Source organism: Dendropsophus ebraccatus, chromosome 3, assembly GCF_027789765.1.
Source record: "Dendropsophus ebraccatus isolate aDenEbr1 chromosome 3, aDenEbr1.pat, whole genome shotgun sequence".
Classification (NCBI taxonomy): Eukaryota; Metazoa; Chordata; class Amphibia; order Anura; family Hylidae; genus Dendropsophus; species Dendropsophus ebraccatus.
This window is the reverse complement of record NC_091456.1, coordinates 185,973,499-185,994,386: the sequence shown is the minus strand read 5'-3', so window position 1 is coordinate 185,994,386 and position 20,888 is coordinate 185,973,499. Positions and strand designations below refer to the sequence as shown.

General features: G+C 42.8%; 1 protein-coding gene across 1 annotated transcript in view; it reads right to left on the bottom strand.

Moving 5' to 3' along the window:
- Nucleotides 1-370: 370 nt before the first annotated feature.
- LOC138786587 (zinc finger protein 585A-like) overlaps nt 371-20,888 on the bottom strand; it is a 97,261-nt gene continuing 76,743 nt past the window's right edge. The window contains exons 5-8 of the mRNA XM_069963573.1: nt 8,663-10,286; nt 7,777-7,876; nt 2,951-3,092; nt 371-2,864 (exon numbers count right to left, since the gene is read on the bottom strand). Of these exons, the coding sequence (XP_069819674.1) occupies nt 1,531-2,864; nt 2,951-3,092; nt 7,777-7,876; nt 8,663-10,286 (3,200 nt within the window). The 3' untranslated portion in view covers nt 371-1,530. The remainder of the gene's footprint in view (nt 2,865-2,950; nt 3,093-7,776; nt 7,877-8,662; nt 10,287-20,888) is intronic.

Sequence of the window (20,888 nt, the reverse complement as noted above, 5' to 3'; positions counted from 1 at the left end):
GGGTTCGGATCGACTCGTACCTAAACCCGGTTCGCTCATCTCTAGTCTTGATATAAAAAGGATAAAGAGTAACAAGGCTCCTCACTGTGGACATATCCATCCATTAACCCAGGTCCCACCTCATTTGTCCATTTACAGAGACGTGACTGGAGAAATGAAGTCACCTGTATGAAGGGGAGAATGTAACCAGGACTCTAAGTCCTCTGTCCTCCTTAAGCAGATGGGGTTCAGAGGAGTGTAATATGTCTTTCACTTTCCATATACATAGGGGGAGATTTATCAAACATGGTGTGAAGGGAAACTGGCTCAGTTGCCCCTAGCAACCAATCAGATTCCACCTTTCATTTTCCAAAGAGTCTGTGAGGAATGAAAGGTGGAATCTGATTGGTTGCTAGGGGCAACTGAGCCAGTTTCACTTTACACCATGTTTGAGAAATCTCCCCCATTATCTCTAAAGCTGTTATAACTCACTTCTCAAATAAACAGTTTTTTCCTCCATATATTGAAAACAGACAGAAAAATTCTACCTAGCATCCTTTCAGGTCAATACTTACAACTCAAGCCTGCAATAGGGCCCAGTTCTCATCACCTATCTCAGATGGAGAGCAAAGAACAGTGTCTCTTGCGTTGCTCCTTGGGGAAATCTACCTCGTTCGATGCCTCTTCCTAATTCCTCATATGCCGAGATGGATTCGGGGACGTCTCACGACAATCATCATGCCGCCGGTCAAGAGGAGGTGATCTATTAGAGCGCGGGGATGATCTGTCTAGGGTAGTATTTGGAAAGTCCTGCCATCGCTTCGTCTGGGGTTTTGTACATAGAAACCGAGCTGTCAGCATGGAAAACCCGAAGCACAGCAGGGTAAATAAGGGCAAACTTGATTTTGCGATTGAACAGTTCCGAACAGATGGGTGAGAAAAGTGGTTTTAGCTTAAAAATCACGAATATGAGTAACTTCTGGACATGAAATACCAGGTCAGCCTTATGGCGCCTAAATGACTGGAGGATTTCCACTTTGTCAGGAAATTTCAGGTAGCGTACGATGACTTGGCGTGGTCTCTATCTCGGTGCCAGAGTAGGAGAGACACCTGTGACTGGTCCTATACGTACATCCAGCCCTAGGCGGTGTGCCCTCTCTACCGTGCAGTCGTGTGGTATATTAAGCAGTTGGGGAACAGAGATTTCGCACACCGTCAGTAGCTCGTTTGCTGTCACAGATTCTGATTTCTGATTGGATTTCTGAAAGAAACTTTTTCCACATTCTGAACAGGAAAATGGCTTCTCTCCGGTGTGAGTACTGTGATGATTTATAAGTTGTAAATGTTGAATAAAACATTTCCCACATTCTAAACATTCAAATGGCCTTCCCCTGTGTGAGTTCTTTGATGTCTAACAAGCTGTAATTTTCGAGTAAAACATTTCCCTTATTCTGGACATGAAAACCCTGTGACTGGTCCTATACATACATCTGGCCCTAGGCGGTGTGCCATCTCTCAATAAAGAAAAGTTTGAAATTAAAAAGGAAATGGCTATTTCCCTGTGTGAGTACTCTGATGACTATTGAGTTGCGATGCACGGGTGAAACCTTTCCCACATTTATGGCATGAAAATGGCTTCTCTCCTGTGTGACATCTAAGATGTTGAACAAGATTTGATTTCAGAAGGAAACATTTGCCACATTCTGAACAGGAAAATGGCTTTTCTCCTGTATGAATTTTTTTGTGCTTATCAAGAGTTGATTGAAAAGTAAAACTTTTACCACACTCAGTACATGAAAATGGCTTCTCCCCTGTGTGAGTTTTTTGATGAACAGCAAGATATGGTTTGCTACTAAAACATTTGCCACATTCTGAACACACAAATGGCTTCTCCCCTGTGTGAGTTCTTTGATGTTGAGCAAGATCTGTTTTTGTACTAAAGAATTTATCACATTCTGAACATGCAAAAGGCTTCTCGCCATGTTGAGTTCCTTTATGTCTAGTAAGAGCTGATATACGAGGAAAACATTTCCCACATTCAGGGCATGAAAATGGCTTTTCCCCTGTGTGACATCTAAGATGTTGAACAAGATTTGCTTTATGACAGAAACTTTTTCCACATTCTGAACAGGAAAATGGCTTCTCTCCGGTGTGAGTCCTCTGATGATTTATAAGTTGTAATTGTTGAATAAAACATTTCCCACATTCTAAACATTCAAATGGCTTCTCCCCTGTGTGAGTTCTTTGATGGCTAACCAGCTGAAATTTTCTAATAAAACATTTCCCACATTCCGGACATGAAAATGGCTTTTCCCCTGTGTGACATTTAAGATGTTGAACAAGATTTGATTTCTGTAAGTAACTTTTTCCACATTCTGAACAGGAAAATGGCTTCTCTCCGGTGTGAGTCCTCTGATGATTTATAAGTTGTAAATGTTGAATAAAACATTTCCCACATTCTAAACATTCAAATGGCCTCTCCCCTGTGTGAGTTCTTTGATGTCTAACAAGCTGTAATTTTCGAGTAAAACATTTTCCACATTCTGGACATGAAAACGGTTTCTCACCTGTGTGAATTCTTTGATGTTCCTCAAGACGTTTTTTCACGTTAAAGCTTTTGCCACATTGAGAACATGAAAATGATCTCTCGCGTGTGTGAGTTTTTTCATGTCTAACAAGAGTTGCTTGCTCGGCAAAACATTTACCACATTCAGAACATGCATATGGCTTGACCCAAGTGTGACTTCTTTGATGTTGAGTAAGACTTGATTTCCTAGTTAAGTCAAGTGGGATGAACAGATCATAGGGAACATCTCCATCTACCTGATCCTGTGGAAGAAGAAGACGGGGACATCTCTCTGGTGCTGTTCTCTTACTGGATCTGACTGGAGGGAACACATACAGAGACTGAATTCATTCTTTCCATCCAGATAATACAGAGAGGAGGTGTGTATATAGTCCTGTCTATTACCTGCTGATGGGAGGGGCTGCTGATCCTCCAGCATCACATCCTTGTACTGATCCTTGTGTCCTTCTACATACTCCCACTCCTCCATGGAGAAATAGACCGCCACGTCCTGACACCTTATAGGAACCTGACACACACAATGATCACACAGTCATCCCCCCCACCCCTCCAGTGGTGTTACTGTATAATGTCCCAGCATTCCCAGCAGCCACAGTCTCACCTCTCCACTCAGCAGCTCCACCATCTTGTTGGTGACACCTAGGATCTTCTCTTCCTCCATTTCCTCATGTATCAGGGGCCCCGGGATTGGGCTCAGGGTTCTTCCCCATCCTTCACACCCAGGGGCCCCACAGCGCCCACTAGAGGACTTCTTCACTACTGTGTAATCCTGTGTATGGAGAGACACATTACTATCACTCCATCCATTCCCAGAATCCCTCACCTCTCCAGTCCTATCCATCTGTTATTCCATAGATAAGAATGATGTCATGATGACATCACTCCCAGAATCTCTCACCTCTCCAGTCCTATCCATCTGTTATTCCATAGATAAGAATGATGTCATGATGACATCACTCCCAGAATCCCTCACCTCTCCAGTCCTATCCACCTGTTATTCCATAGATAAGTATGATGTCATGATGACATCACTCCCAGAATCCCTCACCTCTCCAGTCCTATCCATCTGTTATTCCATAGATAAGAATGATGTCATGATGACATCACTCCCAGAATCCCTCACCTCTCCAGTCCTATCCATCTGTTATTCCATAGATAAAAATGATGTCATGATGACATCACTCCCAGAATCCCTCACCTCTCCAGTCCTATCCATCTGTTATTCCATAGATAAGAATGATGTCATGATGACATCACTCCCAGAATCCCTCACCTCCCCAGTAAGCAGGAAGAGTATGTGTAGGGTGAGGGTTATTATCCTCTCGGCCATCTTGTCTCTGTCTCTCTCCATGGTTGATGGGTCGGTCTCTTATATAGAAGATATCAGCAGAGGATCCTGGAGTGTTGGGAAAGGAATAGAAAGTAGATGAGACAATGTATAATGCAAGTAAAAAGTACAACTTGTCCGGCAAACAACCAACCCCGTCGTATAAACAAACAAGTTACGAATACCGTAAAGAAGGGCCAACTCCTGTGATGAGTCAATGAAAAAAAAACAACTCAAGAGGTTAAAATTGCCCAGCTTAACCGTGTGCTTCCAGGACCTGCCATGATGTCACAGTCATGTGATCAGTCCCATGGAGGAGGAGGAGTCACATGATCAGGGGCTGCTGCTCAGTGTATGCAGGACTCTGCTGTGCTGGATGAGCTGAAGTGATGTGTGTGGAGCAGAGCTGTCTGTGTGTGATGTGTGTGGAGCAGAGCTGTCTGTGTGTGATGTGTGTGGAGCAGAGCTGTGTGTGTGTGTGATGTGTGTGGAGCAGAGCTGTCTGTGTGTGATGTGTGTGGAGCAGAGCTGTGTGTGTGTGTGATGTGTGTGGAGCAGAGCTGTCTGTGTGTGATGTGTGTGGAGCAGAGCTGTGTCTGTGTGTGATGTGTGTGAATTAAAGATGAACGAAACTCGAGCATGCTCAAGCCTGTCCAATCTATTACCGGCGGTTGAAGAAGTTGACCCTAGGGCTGCTCAGAAACCATGGATAGAGACAGATGCCATATCCATGTTTTCCAGGACTCCCTATAGCTGCATCCAAGCTCTTCAGTCCTTTATTCCTTCAGTCAGTACAATTACGATACCCAATTTATATAATTTTTTTTTTTTATTTTACTGCTTTTTATAAATTAAAACTTTTAAATAAAAATAAATTTGCTTATTCTGACACCTATGTTTTAATCTTTCATACAGAAAAAGATTGCAGCTCCCTAAAATCTTGTATACGTTATTCTTGGTAAATTCCAACAAAGTAAAAAAAAACTGCGCCGACGTGTTGCGAGGTGAACCCTCTTAATTTGGCCATGATTAACCCCTTAAAGACAGAGCCAATTTCGTTTTTTCCTCCTTGTGTTTAAAAGGCCATAGCACTTGCATTTTTCCACCTAGAAACCCACATGACCCCTTATTTTTTGCGTCACTAATTGTACTTTGCAATGACAGGCTGAATTTTTGCATAAAGTACACTGCGAAACCAGAAAAAAAAAAAATGTGTGGTGAAATCGAAAAAAAATACACATTTTGTTTATTTGGGGGAAATGTTTTTTTACGCCATTCGCCCTGGGGTAAAACTGACTTGTTATGCATGTTCCTCAAGTCGTTACGATTAAAACGATATATAACATGTATAACTTATATTGTATCTGATGGCCTGTAAAAAATTCAAACCATTGTCAACAAATATACATTCCTTAAAATTGCTCTATTCCCAGGCTTATAGCGCTTTTATCCTTTGGTCTATGGGGCTGTGCCAGGTGTCATTTTTTGCGCCATGATGTTTACTTTCTATCGGTACCTTGATTGCGCATATACAACTTTTTGATCGCTTTTTATTACAATTTTTCTGGATTTGATGCGCAATTTTGCACTTTGGGATTTTTTTGCGCTGACGCCGTTTACCGTGCGAGATCAGGAATGTGATTAATTAATAGTTCGGGCGATTACGCGCGCGGCGATACCAAACATGTTTGTTTATTTATTTTTATTTATAACCTGGGAAAAGGGGGGTGATTCAGACTTTTATTAGGGGAGGGGGCTTTTTATTGACAACAACACTTTATTTTATTTTTTTTACACATATACTAGAAGCCCCCCTGGTGTTAGGGTTATTCCCCCCTGGGGTTAGGGTTATTCCCCCCCTGGGGTTAGGGTTATTCCCCCCTGGGGTTAGAGTTATTCCCCCCTGGGGTTAGGGTTATTCCCCCCTGGGGTTAGGGTTATGGTTATTCCCCCTGGAGGACTTCTAGTATATACACTTTGATCTCTCATTGAGATCTTTGCTGTATAGATATACAGCAAAGATCAGAGAGATCGGCACTCGTTTGCTTTCGGCTGCTGCAGCCGATAACAAACAAGTGCCGAGACGGGGACGGCACCATCTTGGAGCGGTCCCCGGCCGGCCTCAGACAAGGAGACCGCTCCTCCGGGATAACGTCTCGGGGATGCGATCTCCGCCACTAGACACCAGGGAACGGCTGAATCCGGTAATCGGATGCAGCTGTCATGTTTGACAGCTGCATCTGATTACTGTATTAGCGGGCACAGCGATCGGACCGTGCCCGCTAATACCGGCGGTCCCGGGCTACAAGCAGCACCCGGGACCGCCGCGGTTCACAGCGGGGTCGCCGCGCGGCCCCGCTCAAAACACCCTTACCGGCAATAGGGCGTAAATATACGCCCTATGTCGTTAAGGGGTTAATTTCACCTCGCAACGCGTCGTCGCAGTTTTTTTTTTTAACTTTGTTGGAATTTTTATGACGTACCAAGAATAAAGTATACAAGATTTTAAGGAGCTGGGAGCTGCAATCTTTTTCTGTCACAGATTATATACGGGAAATGGCCTGCAGTATTGCTCAGGGGGGATTAACTTTACTATGGGCCCCCGGGCTGTTTACCAAGCTTGGGCCCCTCAACCCACTGTAACTATGGCAGCACTAACTTAAGTCTTTTTCCTCCATAGTGCAGCCTGTAAAGGACCTGTGGTGACATCATTGTCACATGATAAGGTCCTTCAGTATGTTCTCTAATGTTACTGTATTGTCTCCTGGCTGGAGTTTTGCCCTGATTTGTGTAAAATGGTGGTAAAAAGCAGCGATTTTTATGCAAATCATGGCAGAACTGTAGCCTGGAGATAATACACCACTGAAAGTAAGTCTGTTTGGGGGGCCGTGAGCCGCGGGCTACCGCCCAAAAAGGACCTGTTATAATCCGCTACTGGTATTGCTCCACGCGCTCCTGGACTGGAGAACCACGCCAGGTCGGACATCAGTTTTGACAGCTGCATTTAAATATATAATTAGCAGGTGCAGCGATCAGACCGCGCCTGCTAATAGCTGCGGTGCCGCGCTACAGATAGCAGCCGGGATCGCGGCCGTGCATAGCGGGGTTGCTGCTCAAACCTTCTCTGAACCCCCCCACCGCATCAGGATGTACAGTTATGTTCTGATGTGGGAAGGTTAATTGTCAGTTACGTCCACAACTATCCAGGTCCTTTTAGGACTAGAAAGAAATCTGCCATACAGTATTTCACATGGAACAGAACGGTCTCAGAAAAGATCATACCGGCCGGATGATCTTTAGCGCAGCTTAGTTCTGATGCGGGCACATCAGTGCGCACCCGCTTCACAACTCCCCACTGCAGACTATGGAGCGAGCGGCCGGGCTGCCTGCTCCATAGGGTACACTGACAGGGTTTGCTGCAGCCACTATTCACTGACATGTCAGTTTTCTACGGCGCTGCTAGGGATCCCGACCGGAGTGTATACTATGGGGGAGATTTATCAAACATGGTGTAAAGTAAAACTGGCTCAGTTGCCCCTAGCAACCAATCAGATTCCTCCTTTCATTTTCCAAAGAGTCTGTGAGGAATGAAAGGTGGAATCTGATTGGTTGCTAGGGGCAACTGAGCCAGTTTCATTTTACACCCTGTTTGATAAATCACGGCTGTTGAAAAAAACAAACTGATCAAAACGGACACACACAAATACATCCATTTTTTTCAGCCGCTTTTTGCATAAATCAGATAAAAAAACAGACTACAAAAACGTAGTGTGACCTCAGCCTGAAATAAACAAAACAACAACATTTGTTGTTGTTTTTTTTTTTTTTTTTTTTTTTTAAGGGGATTGGCAAATTGTTTTAGGCTATATTCCCACTATGCGACCATAGCGGGGAAAGGCGTCCGTCTCGTAATATTCAGCAAAAATTCCTCCACTCCGCATGGGTATTGAGCGCAGGTCCGCATAAGAAGGGCAGCATAAAAACTGTAAAACATTTATTATAAAATGATAACGCATTTCGAGACAGTGACGGTCTCTTTATCAAGTGTCTAATAGAAAAATGATCCACCAGGCGTATAGATGATATTATGTGATGGAATTTAACCCTATGGATCATGTGATGTAATTACATATATATTTTATTATATATGTGGTTGTAACATATTATTTGTAGTAGACACTTGATGAAGAAACAGTCATGTTCTCGAAACACGTTGTGTTTTTCTTATATATATTTTTAACTGTTTTTATGCTGCCCTTCTTATGCAGACCTGCGCCTTTTACCCGTGTGAAGTGGAAAGGTTTTTGCTGATTGTATAATCCCTTGAGGATTAGACGGGAGTGGCTGCAGTGCTGGTTACACACTATAGGGAGAGCTGTGCCTTACGGAGCGTTTACACAGGCAGATTTATCTGACAGATTCTGGAAGCCAAAGCCAGGAATAGATTTGAAAAGAGGAGAAATCTCAGGCTTTTCTTTATGACCTGTTCCCTGTTTATAGTCTGTTCCTGGCTTTGGCTTCAAAAATCTGTCAGATAAATCTGCCTGTGTAAACGCACCATTACATTTGCACAACCACTAAAGGTGAGAGTTCCTCACACTATTTCTGTATTTCACTTGCTTCTTAGGTAACAGACACTTATATATAATTGTAAATCTTTCTTTATTCATTTTTTAGTGTTTCGACATATGATGTTATTGTAACAGTTTTACATGTTTTATTGTATAATGAGTCAATAAAGAAAAGTTTGAAATTCAAAACAAAACGGCTATTTTCCTGTGTGAGTTCTTTGATGATTAAGAAGACGGGATGCACGGGTGAAACCTTTCCCACATTCATGGCATGAAAATGGCTTCTCTCCTGTGTGACATCTAAGATGCTGAAGAAGATTTGATTTTTGAAAGAAACATTTGCCACATTCTGAACAGGAAAATGGCTTCTCTCCCGTGTGAATTTTTTTATGCTTATCAAGAGCTGATTGATGAGTATAACATTTACCACACTCGGTGCATGCAAACGGCTTCTCCCCTGTGTGAGTTATCTGATGCTGAACAAGGTATGGTTTTCTACTGAAACATTTGCCACATTCTGAGCACGCAAATGGCTTCTCCCCTGTGTGAGTTCTTTGATGTTGAGCAAGATGTGTTTTTGTACTAAAGAATTTACCACATTCTGAACATGCAAAAGGCTTCTCGCCATGGTGAGTTCCTTTATGTCTAGCAAGAGCTGATATCCGAGGAAAACATTTCCCACATTCAGTGCATGAAAATGGCTTTTCCCCTGTGTGACATCTAAGATGTTGAACAAGATTTGATTTCTGAAAGAAACTTTTTCCACATTCTGAACAGGAAAATGGCTTATCTCCTGTGTGAGTCCTCTGATGATTAATAAGTTGTAGTTTTTGAATAAAATATTTCCCACATTCTAAACATTGAAATGACTTCTTCCCTGTGTGAGTTCTTTGATGTCTAACAAGCTGTAATTTTTGAGTAAAACATTTCCCACATTCTGAACATGAAAACGGTTTCTCACCTGTGTGAATGTTTTGATGTTCCTCAAGACGTTTTTTCACGATAAAGCTTTTGCCACATTCTAAACATGAAAATGGTCTCTCGTCTGTGTGAGTTTTTTTATGTCTAACAAGAGTTGCTTGCTCGGCAAAACATTTACCACATTCAGAACATGCAAATGGCTTGACCCCAGTGTGACTTCTTTGATGCTGAGTAAGATGTGATTTCCTAATAAAGCACCTGCCACATTCTGAACATGGATATGGCTTCTCCCCTGTGTGAGTCCTTTGATGTTTAATAAGATCTGAATTATGAATAAAGCATTTGCCACATTCTGAACATGAGAATGGCTTAGTACCTGTGTGAGTTCTCAGATGGACCACAAGAGTTGATTTTGCATTAAAACATCTGCCACATTCTGAACATGAAAAGGGCTTCTCTCCTGTGTGAGTTCTTTGATGTTCGGCAAGGCTTGATTTGGCAGTAAAGCATTTCCCACATTCTGAGCATGAAAACAGTTCTCCTGTGTGAATTCTCTTATGTCTATAAAGATCTCCTCTCCAAGTAAAACATTTATCACATTCTGAACATGAGTATGTCTTTGTCCCTGTGTGAGGCTTCTCATTTTGAACCAAACTTGATTTTAGAATAAAATGTTTTTCATACTCTGAACATGGAGAGGGTTTCTCCTCTGTGTGTGTTCTTTGACTTTGAGCACTGTTATAACTTTCATTTTGCTTAACAATCTGTGATGAATCAGAAGACGGGACTTGTATAAAATGATCACATGACAGAGCTGAGAAATTATCTGGCATCGTGCAACCATGTTCATATGTAACGGGAGTTACGAGACGTCCATCTGACCACTTGGTACAGTCATCTGCTGAGGATAAAACGGATTATTTTTACATTTACAGTTACATATACTTTCATACAAACTGCAAGGCACACAGCAAAATCCATTTAGTCATTGACTAAGGGTCCTATAAGATGAAGCGATTTTTAACGATTAACGATAAACAATCACAAACAAGATCATTTATCGTTAACCTGAAATCGTTCACCATATTAGGGCCCTTGCACACTGAGCAATAGGCGAGGAATTGAAGCAGAATTCGCTCTTAGGGTATGTGCACACTGAGAAAAACACGTGAAGGACTTGCGGAGGACTCCGCTTCTCGTCCCCGCGCTCTCCCACTCCCATCTCTGCCTATGCCATAGACTCCAGTCTATGGTCAGAAAGATTTTGCCGTCCGCCCGAAGAATGAACAGGTTAATTCTTTGGTTGGACGTCGAAATCTGCCTGTGCATAGAATGGAGTCTATGGCACAGGCGGAGATGTGTGTGGCCACAGGCGGGGGCGAGCTGCGATGATCCGCCCCTATTCCGTAGTGTGCACATTCCCTTCATTTCCGCTTGAAATTCCTCCCGTAAAATATGTACAGGGCAATGTCCCATTGTGTTCAATAGAATTTCCGCTCTGTTCGTCACACTGCAGAATTTCCAAGCAGAATTTTCTGCCGCAGATCCGCTTTCCGCCCAAAGAATTGACATGTCAATTCTTTGGATGGATTCTTCTAGAGGAATCCTATAGAAGTCAATGGGGGCTTAAATTCTGCTTGAATTCAGCTCCTATTCTGCCAGAGCTGAATAGCTGAGGAGTTTAAAGCAGAAAACTTTCCTCTTCATTTCCTCACCTATTTCTCAGTGTGCATGAGCCCGAAGCCAGAGAATTCTGCATCAATGAGGTTTTGAAAATTCTAGAACAGAAACCTCAAAAAGAACGGCTAACACCAAGTGACCTGTGGCATATACTAACATAACAAAAAAGATGACTTAACCCTTGTTGCAGCTGATGACTGAGGAGAATGTGTGAGTGTTCTCTGCATTTAGTGGTCACTACTCACCTGGGCGGTTACCTATACTGATGTCCTCCTTATACTGCTTATCACTGCTGTCATCTGTCTCCTCTTTTACCCTTATGTCTATAGCATTAATATTGTTCCCATCTTCCTCCTGATTCATAATATGTGAGAGAAATATTGTAAAAGTCATCAGACAGTAGGAGAAGTCAGGTGGGATGTACAGATCATAGGGAACATCTCCATCTACCTGATCCTGATCCTGTGGGAGAAGAGGACGGGGACATCTCTCTGGTGCTGTTCTCTTACTGGATCTGACTGGAGGGAACACATACAGAGACTGAATTCATTCTTTCCATCCAGATAATACAGAGAGGAGGTGTGTATATAGTCCTGTCTATTACCTGCTGATGGGAGGGGCTGCTGATCCTCCAGCATCACATCCTTGTACTGATCCTTGTGTCCTTCTACATACTCCCACTCCTCCATGGAGAAATAGACCGCCACGTCCTGACACCTTATAGGAACCTGACACACACAATGATCACACAGTCATCCCCCCACCCCTCCAGTGGTGTTACTGTATAATGTCCCAGCATTCCCAGCAGCCAGTCTCACCTCTCCACTCAGCAGCTCCACCATCTTGTTGGTGACTTCTAGGATCTTCTCTTCCTCCATTTCCTCATGTATCAGGGGCCCCGGGATTGGGCTCAGGGTTCTTCCCCATCCTTCACACCCAGGGGCCCCACAGCGCCCACTAGAGGACTTCTTCACTACTGTGTAATCCTGTGTATGGAGAGACACATTACTATCACTCCATCCATTCCCAGAATCCCTCACCTCTCCAGTCCTATCCATCTGTTATTCCATAGATAAGAATGATGTCATGATGACATCACTCCCAGAATCCCTCACCTCTCCAGTCCTATCCATCTGGTATTCCATAGATAGGGAGTGATGTCATGATGACATCACTCCCAGAATCCCTCACCTCTCCAGTCCTATCCATGTTATTCCATAGATAAGAATGATGTCATGATGACATCACTCCCAGAATCCCTCACCTCTCCAGTCCTATCCATCCGTTATTCCATAGATAAGAATGATGTCATGATGACATCACTCCCAGAATCCCTCACCTCTCCAGTCCTATCCATCTGTTATTCCATAGATAAGAATGATGTCATGATGACATCACTCCCAGAATCCCTCACCTCCCCAGTAAGCAGGAAGAGTATGTGTAGGGTGAGGGTTATTATCCTCTCGGCCATCTTGTCTCTGTCTCTCTCCATGGTTGATGGGTCGGTCTCTTATATAGAAGATATCAGCAGAGGATCCTGGATCATTGTGATTTAAATGAAAAGAAGATATAAAATCTACCTTAAATCCAACTTACAAGACATAATAAGAGGAAACATTTGGAGAGATATTGAAGTATAGACAATGTATTCTCTCTCTTTTTGTATGGATTGTATAAGTTAAATAGCACAAGTTTATCCGTTTTAGAGGTGAAATCAGTGTCCTCAGCTAATAGAGCCATCCTCCCATGGTCTTCATCAGAATTTTGGAGACTTGTTTAGCAAGGAGATGCAGCCCTGTCCAAAGAAGGACACTTATACACAGGTGCTGCGGGAGGGGAGTAGGCAGGGTGGGAGGGCTGAACTGGTCAATCAGGAAGTACAGAACCAAGAACCAGAAACAAGTGGATTTTTGGTCATTTCAGAACTGGGGCAGACAGGTAACGATGCTAGCTGCTATTTTGACCTGATGTCGGAGTACCCCTTTATCAGTGAGGATCAGCTGATCGGCTGCTATAATCCGCCATCTATGAAGCAAACTCAGGTCCTGGATTCTGCTAATACAACACAAACACTCATAATGTACAGAATGTGCCGCCAAGGGTTAAATAAACATTTAAAGCCTCAAAAAATGTATTCTCATTATACAGTACAGAGGATGGAAAATGGTTCATTGCACATAGAGAGGAAACATCTCCTAATTACCTCCACCTGCAGAGCTGTACAGGAGCCGTGTGCTTCCCCTGTGCTTCCAGGACCTGCCATGATGTCACAGTCATGTGATCAGTCACAGGGAGGAGGAGGAGTCACATGATCAGGGGCTGCTGCTCAGTGTATGCAGGACTCTGCTGTGCTGGATGAGCTGAAGTGATGTGTATGCAGCAGAGCTGTGTGTGGAGCAGAGCTGTGTGTGTGTGTGGAGCAGAGCTGTGTGTGTGTGATGTGTGTGGAGCAGAGCTGTGTATGTGTGTAATGTACATGTAGCTGAGCTGTATATGTGTAATGTACATGTAGCTGAGCTGTATATGTGTAATGTACATGTAGCTGAGCTGTATATGTGTGAAATGTACATGTAGCTGAGCTGTATGTGTGTAATGTACATGTAGTAGAGCTGTATGTGTGTTATGTACATGTAGCTGAGCTGTATATGTGTAATGTACATGTAGCTGAGCTGTATATGTGTAATGTACATGTAGCTGAGCTGTATATGTGTAATGTACATGTAGCTGAGCTGTATATGTGTAATGTACATGTAGCTGAGCTGTATATGTGTGTAATGTACATGTAGCTGAGCTGTATGTGTGTTATGTACATGTAGCTGAGCTGTATATGTGTAATGTACATGTAGCTGAGCTGTATATGTGTAATGTACATGTAGCTGAGCTGTATATGTGTAATGTACATGTAGCTGAGCTGTATATGTGTGTAATGTACATGTAGCTGAGCTGTATATGTGTAATGTACATGTAGCTGAGCTGTATGTGTGCAATGTACATGTAGCTGAGCTGTATATGTGTAATGTACATGTAGCTGAGCTGTATATGTGTGTAATGTACATGTAGCTGAGCTGTATATGTGTAATGTACATGTAGCTGAGCTGTATGTGTGTAATGTACATGTAGCTGAGCTGTATATGTGTAATGTACATGTAGCTGAGCTGTATGTGTAATGTACATGTAGCTGAGCTGTATATGTGTGTAATGTACATGTAGCTGAGCTGTATATGTGTAATGTACATGTAGCTGAGCTGTATGTGTGCAATGTACATGTAGCTGAGCTGTATATGTGTAATGTACATGTAGCTGAGCTGTATGTGTGTAATGTACATGTAGTAGAGCTGTATGTGTGTAATGTACATGTAGCTGAGCTGTATGTGTGCAATGTACATGCAGCTGAGCTGTATGTGTGTAATGTACATGTAGCTGAGCTGTATATGTGTAATGTACATGTAGCTGAGCTGTATATGTGTAATGTACATGTAGCTGAGCTGTATGTGTGTAATGTACATGTAGCTGAGCTGTATGTGTGTAATGTACATGTAGCTGAGCTGTATATGTGTAATGTACATGTAGCTGAGCTGTATGTGTGTAATGTACATGTAGCTGAGCTGTATGTGTACACAGTAAGGCCAGGTTCATACTACATCTGTGTCACAGAACATCAGGTGTCAGTGAAGTCTTGGTTGGTTATGCAGCTTATAGTGAGATAAAGTGTCTGTTATTCCTGTAACTTATAGTGCGGTAACCTCGCTATTATTCCTCCCCATAGGTTTAATCTCAGAGATAATGTCAGAGCCCCAGGAGAAGGCCGTGCAGTCTGTGCAAAGAGAGGGGGAGTCTAAGGGAATTTTCTGTTCAATTAAAGGAACATGTTTTAGGGGAGACGACCCTAAAAGACAAGGAACTAACTTTTGTAGATCCAGCATCAAAATTGAGACCCAGGAAAATAAACATCTTTTTTAAAGGAAATCTGGAAAAGAAAAACATAACCTCAGAATAGAAGATGTACGGCAAACTGTAGGGGCGAGTGAGTCTGTCTAAATTAGAGGGCAACCCAACAGATTTGGTTTGGGTAACAGTCGAGTTAATTTGACTTTTAAGGACAAAGATGTCATTGCTAAAGAACAATGGCTGGATGACAACATAATAAATGCAGGTCAGATTCTTCTGTCAAAGAAATCGCAGGATATTCCATGTTTTCTGGACACCTTAATTTTGCTACATCGCGATGTACCGTCAGTAGATTGCCATGAGATGATTCAGATACACTATATTGGAAACTACTGGCTAGTCTCATATAGATTGGGTCAAGATGTTATATTATATGATTCCATGCCACTAACATCAGTTTCTGAAACTATGGAAAAACTGATAATTAAAGGAGAAGTCCGGCGGGGGAAGAATTGCAGCCAGGGGGTGGGGGGAAAATAAAAAAGACAATATGCCTAGCGGTCCCCATGCCCGCACATACCCAGCTGGGTATCATCATCTCCCAGCTTAAGGGTACGTCACAACCCGGTTGAACGTCACTAACAGGTGATTTAGCCAATCAGTGACTGCAGCAGTGTCCCGTCCCAGTCACTGACTGGCTTAGCGGGCATCCGTCAACTGGGTCGTGATGTAGCCAGAAGGGAGCTAAGAAGACAGCCGGCTGGGGTCCAGGAGCAGGGAGGTGCGGCACTTCCCAGGCTTCTTTTTATGTTCCCCCACCCCCAAATTATTATATTTTGGTCCTGTGCCGGACTACTTTTATGCTTTATCTGCAGTTATTTGTTGGAGGAAAATTTTTTTTTTTTGAAATTATATCGATGTGCTGTCAGAAGCAAAAAGTGACAAAAGATTGCGTGATACTCGCAGTTGTGAATACCTTGGCCTTAGTTGAGAAAATGAATTTAAAAAAAAATGGAATTTGTGCAGAAAGACATGCGGCCACATTTAGTTTGTTGTTTTGAGAAGGAACCTTACTATGTCCCCATATAAACCGAAAAGGAACAAGAAAATAAACTCCCAACCAGATTATAATAATTAACTTACTGCATCTGCCACCTTGTCAAATAATGAGGACATGATAGTATGGTCAGTGTGCAAATCGTGGTGTCATCTGTCCTGTGGAAATCGTGGAAAAGACGACAAAAAAATAAGAATTAATTTTGCCCTGTTTGTACTAAATAGGGTTGTGTTTCTCTAGTATTCTGTTGACGTGCTTTTTAATCAGCTGCACCAAGAACTCCCCCTCTTCCCACAACGGCCCATATGCAGCAACTCTCCTGTCACCCGTTTCCTAGTAGCGTTCACTGTGCACATAAAGAGACACTGCCTGAGCCGCATATGCCCCGAAGTCTCTACCATTCATCTGCACATGTGGATAAATGATAGAGGGGCTGCAGGGAAGTCGGCTTGCCCCGAACATTTTTGGCGTCACACGGCACATTCTCCTCTCATTCCTTCCAGCGCAGGCAGTGTTGCACAGAGATACTGAATGCGTCGGAAAGAATACACCACTTCCCGCAGGACTTACAGCAGCTGATAAATACTTGAAGACTTGAGATTTATAAATAGAAGTAAACCACAAATCAGTATAGCTTTCCACCACCAGTTGATTTGAAATATTTTTTTGCTGGAGTTCCCCTTTAAATCATTTATTATAAACTGATTTGCATTTCTCTCAGATAACTGTAATGTATCGCCTCTATATTAGGGTTGTATAATTAGTCAATTAAAAAAATAATGAAATTAAAACCGTATATTCACCAAACACAATAATCGCTGGTGATCAGTCATCGAGACTTGTTGTATTTAGTTTTTATATTCCTTTTTTGTATGGTATCCATGCAGACTTCTGCACATGGGCCCTGTGGTACTGTACATGCAACCAGCTTTTATTTATTGATGTTATTGTTTTGTGAATTTATATCTATTTATAATTCTTTTGCATATATCAAATTTTAACATTTTGAGATATCCAATGGCTTGTCCCAATCAATTCAACCTATTTCTAAGGCACAAACAGAGCCTTTTAGGACAGGCTTCTTTTCTATATCTTTCCCGGTTCGTCTTAATAGTTGTTCAAAGTAACAAGATTTTTACACGATTTAGCTCTTCGTCTAACCATTGTTTAAAAGGCTAAATCGTCGCTTCGCTTGAACAATTTATCTGTATGTGTAAAAGGACTCCTAGGGAGCTGTGCACTTTAAATCACAGACCTCCCGGCATCATGTATCATTATGATGCTGGAAGCTCTGAAGCTTTAAATCTTCACGTGGCTGTGTCAGTACACTATCGCGAAAATTTGATCAATTTCTAAGCTCCTGGCATCATAATGATACATGAAGCTGGGAGGTCTGCGATTCCAGTGCGCAGCTTTCATGATTCATGGAACGTGTGAATGTGGCCTAAGGGTGCCTTCACACTTAGTAATAGGTGAGAAATTGAAAAGGAAAGTTTTCTGCTTGAAATTTCCTCTCCTTCAGCTCTGGCGGAATAGGCGCAGAAATTGAGCAGAAAGTGGAAATTCAAAGCCCCAATGGCTTCAATAGGATTTCCCTGGCAGAATCCGCCCAAAGAATTGACATGTCAAAGTGGATCCGTGGTGGAACATTCCGCCATGTGAACAATAGAGGGGTAATCCCATTGAACGCAATAGGACATTGCTAATGGTACATATTTTACAGGCGGAATTTCAACCAGAAGACGCGTAAAATTAAGTGCAGATTCTGCCTGAAATTTCTCGTCTATTCCTCTGTGTGAACATAGCCTTAGAGGGTTCTCCAGTTTTAAAAAATCTGTGAAAACCCCACTCATATTCTTAGTTTAGGTGCAGGTTTTTACAGCTCAGTTCCATTGAAGTGAATGAAGCTGAATTGTAGCCCTATGGTCCATTTTTGATATCCAGACCGCTTCTCTGGCTTGTAATTTTTTTTTTTTTTTTTTTTAATCCAATCTCCAGTCAGTCATTTCGCACTGACACCAGCTTCTTCTTGACCCATGTGTCACACTTTTAAATATACTAAAAGAATTTCTTGCAAGATTAAAACTATGTTGACATAAAGCTCATGCCCACATTGTCAGATAAGCGGGGTACGTCTAACCACACTGCAGATGATTGCACCCTGTCACACATATAACACAGATATCAGTTTTTGCCAAATAAGCCGAAATTACAAAATTTGACCTACAGTTGGCTAGTATGTATAGAAGTAGGCCAACACCATGACAGACCCCATTAAAGTTAGTGGAATCTCTCAAAATCTGTTGTGTCCACTGTGAGGTTTTCTCCCTTAAAAAGTCTATGACTAAGGGTACTATTACACGGCCGATTATCGCTCCATGTAATAAATACAACGATCAGCGGCTGATCGTTGATATAGGTTTGGACCTATTTTTTTGTCGGGCGCAGACCGCGCACTGCTACGTGTAATAGCGGTGCGCGGCCGGCAACTGACGATATACATTACCTATCCACGTTCCAGGGCTGCTGCGGTGGTCTTCTTCTCCCCGGGTCCTGCGCGCTCTAGCTTCAGAGTGGCCTGTCAGCTGACAGGTCGCCCGGCCAATCACAGGCCGCAGCGGTCCTGGCCTGTGATTGGCTGAGCGGCCTGTCAGCTGACAGGCCACTCTGAAGCTAGAGCGCGCAGGACCCGGGGAGAAGACCACTGCAGCAGCCCTGGAACGTGGATAGGTAATGTATATAGTTAAGCAAGGGCTGCAAGGACCTCGGTAATTATCGGGCCGTGTCATAGGTCCAGTAAACAAGCGACGATCTAGCAGATCGATGCTCGTTTACAGGTATTATCGGGCCCCCATCGGCCCTTGTAATACCACCCTAACTCTTTCCTTGATGTATATCTCTTCTTACATTCACAAGTAGCTAAGTGTTTGACTTATGTTGCCCTTTTCCAAGATGCCATGCAGGACTCTTATGGCCCACATCACTATAAGGGCCTGTTCACATTACTGAATCTGCGCGGATAAGCTCCAGAGGATTGCGTGTGCGCTCCAGCTTGAACATCTGGCCATCCCATAGGCTTCATTGCATGCTCAGGCAGATTCTGCCATCCGCCCAAAGAATTGACATGTCAATTCATTTTTGGGCGGACGGCGAAATCTGCCTTAGTAGAATGCAGCCTATGGGATGTCTAGATAACACGTAGCGATGTGCAGTTGGCGGCCGTGATTTTAGACCAGCTGATGATTGTTTCAGCGGCCAATCATTTTCTCTATTATGCTGCGTTTACACGAAACGATAATTGGCCTGATCGTACGATTAACAATGTCGGAGTAACTTTTTTTTTCATAACGATCAGCGTTTACGTTTCAATACTTTTTTTATTGAAAATTTTCAGTTTTATAACAATCAGGTATATAAGACACACACAAGAGTAACAGGAAAAGTAACAAGAAAGGTTAGCCGGACAGCCTGCATTCAGAGAACATGTACGGTGATAACTAATGTCCATGGGTGTAATGACTTGAAATGGCTTGAAATCTATTGGAGATCTCGTCAACAGGACCAATGCACATCATCCAAGTCCCTTCGTATTGGTGCAATCGAGATAAGCAAATATTAAATGCAGACAGTCCATGAAAAATAACAACCTAAAAGGAACCAAAGAAGAACTGGGCAGGAATAAAACGGATTCCACTGATAATATTATAAAAAAAACAACAAGAACACAGTAAAGGTAGAAGAAGCGCATAGTAAAGGTATGGTCACGGTAGGAGGCAAACCAAGGCCAGCATTGGTGGGTTATGGACAGTCAGAGGTCTAAGACTTACAGTAAGAACTCAGGGTCCATTTGTTCCAAATAATTCTGAAAGAATCTGAGCTTATCCTGGAATAAGAAATAGGTCGTTCCATAGTGTAACAGTGTTGTATACTATCTATTACCTCCTGGATCGTTGGGGCAGTGGGCGACTTCCAATGGCGTGTAATAATTAGTCTGACGATATTGACAATTTTGCAGAATAGGGTCCTGATTGCAGCTGGAATGTCATGAAGATCCAGAAGTACCATCGCCTGTGCAGGGGATAGAGTAACCTGTATACCCAGCACTTCAGTTAGCAGGGTGTTCACAGAGGACCAATAAGGTGTAAGGCAGGGGCATTCCCATAGTACATGAATTAGGGAGCCAATATTCCCACAGTTGTGCCAACAAAGAGGGGATGAGGAGGGATAAACATGATGTAGTTTTTGTGGGGTAAAATACCAGTGCAGTCTAGTTTTTAGTAGATTCTCTGAGAGACCATTTGTAGGCCCGTAACCACTCCTCCGCAGAGTAAGACTTGTGCAAGGATGTTTCCCATTTAACAATCGCAGAAGATTTTGTAAAATTAAAAAAGTCTCCCAGTATGTTATAGAGAGGACGGAGTCCTTTCAGGCGACCCAAAAGAGAGTTGTGAATCTCATTACTCCACCAAGGATTGGAATTGGGAACGTTAGATAGGCAGTGCCTGATTTGCAGATATAAGAAAAAAATCACAAGGAGGAATATTGAAATTCCTCTGTAAATGTTGAAAATCGTGCAATACTCCATCTCTGCACAAGTCTCTGACCTTACATATGCCCCTGGACAACCATTGTTTCAGCAGTGGTTTATAGGAAGGTGGCAAGGCCCCAGACAAAGCTGATAGGGGAGTTGCCAGTGACATCACTGAGCAGGGCACACCACGTGAGGCGTGGGCTTGACACCAACATTTGATACAGGCTAACATAGGTGGGGAGAGGGGGAAGTTTTTGCTCTTGGGCGACCAAATGTGTGAATAGAGAAGACCAGGTAGGTCGTCGTCGCAGAAGACTCTTTCTATTTGGATCCAAGGCTTATAAGGA